At 56.4% G+C, this 1,432-nt stretch overlaps 1 protein-coding gene across 1 annotated transcript in view; it reads right to left on the bottom strand.

Annotated features, from left to right (window-relative positions):
* Positions 1-1,432, bottom strand: part of AFAP1L2 (actin filament associated protein 1 like 2) — a 91,914-nt gene that overhangs the window by 8,696 nt on the left and 81,786 nt on the right. The window contains exons 12-13 of the mRNA XM_015557965.1: positions 1,197-1,281; positions 593-697 (exon numbers count right to left, since the gene is read on the bottom strand). Coding sequence (XP_015413451.1) covers positions 593-697; positions 1,197-1,281 — 190 coding nt within the window. The remainder of the gene's footprint in view (positions 1-592; positions 698-1,196; positions 1,282-1,432) is intronic.

Here is a 1,432-nt window from a genome sequence, read left to right on the forward strand (position 1 = left end):
TCCCAGCGACGCGTGGGCTTTCCAGCCCGGCCCCTGAATGCGTCTCACCAGTCTGCGTCTCAGTCTTGGCTCCCACCCCGGGTACCTCCGAGCCTACGTAGCTCCTGCCTGTTCGTCAAGACTCCGGTTGAGGAATCCATCTCTGTCCAGAGCGGGAAAGGTTCTTTCCGTCCCTGAGTCCTGATAGCTGCTCCGCCAGCAGGTATGTGGCAACGGGGGCAAAGCTGTCATCTCTCTAGAACTCTAAGCTCCCAGGACTGTGTCCATCCACTTGGTTCCCTCTCCGTAACACTGCCTGCCAAGCTCCTTAAGTATCGATCTAACGAACACGTTTTCCCAGACCATTAGGAGGACAGCAATCCATTACCCTTCACTTCCGCAAAAGATCCACACTGCAGTGAGAGGGTCTGGCCAGACATGAAGAACTACCTGCAGTGAAGAGAGACGGGAACTGGGCCACGACTCCACGTCCCTAAGACACGTTTAAAGCGAGACCTACAGCCCCAGCCTTCGCTGTCTGAGCTGCCTTCCTGGAGACGGGCTGCAGCCCAGGGGTCAAGCCCTGCGGCCCAGGAGGCACTGCGCTTCTTACAGGCGGTCTCCAGGGTCCTCTCTGCCGGCTCCAGCGACGTGGACTTCTTCCTGCCCAGGTTCATCAGGTTGCTCAGTTTGAGGCCCGCAGAGCACTTCTTCTTCACTGTCGAGATGAGAGAAAAAGCCATCAGCCTCGCACACAGCTTAGCCCCAGGCCCTAGAGTAGATGGGAAAAATAGAAGACGCTCCCCACCACAGCTGCCCCTCCCTGCACACACGTGTGTACATGCATGTGCACACATACAGACTCCTGCTCCCCACACCAAGACCCACAGCCCAGAGCCAGGGGTCTGTAGATTGGCACACTCAAGAGGGGCACCCTGGCTTCTCCCACGGGATGTTCCAGCACCTGGGCATCTACAGCCTGCATGAGCTCCAAGACCCTTACAACAGGGTGAGCCAACAAGAGGATGAGAGAATATTCTACCCCCAGCAAGTCATGGAACTTCCATTGGGTCATCTCTCCCTTTTCCCTGGATCTGTTAGCTGTTTATAAAGGGGAGGCATGTTGGAAGTAGCTGTTGAAGCGCATTAGGGTTGGGCCACACAGCCTGGGGACCATCCCCTCCCCACCCTGGGCTGAGAGCCATAAGCGTGGGTACCATCTTTGGTCTCGGTGACCTCAGGGTGGCCATCTACAGAGCTCCCATACTCCGAGGCGGAGAGGTACTTCTCGGATATATCTGCCTGGGGAAGAAAGAAAGACAAGTGGGTGATCCTATCTGAGAATGGTTACATCAGAGACCACAGTTTTTAGAGAGAAAATAAGGTGCTCCGGGAGCCCACTATGCATGCGCATAAAATAGATGGCACCCCCTCCTCCCCCCGCACCCCGTGG

Source organism: Myotis davidii, unplaced genomic scaffold (genome assembly GCF_000327345.1).
Source record: "Myotis davidii unplaced genomic scaffold, ASM32734v1 scaffold107, whole genome shotgun sequence".
NCBI lineage: Eukaryota > Metazoa > Chordata > Mammalia > Chiroptera > Vespertilionidae > Myotis > Myotis davidii.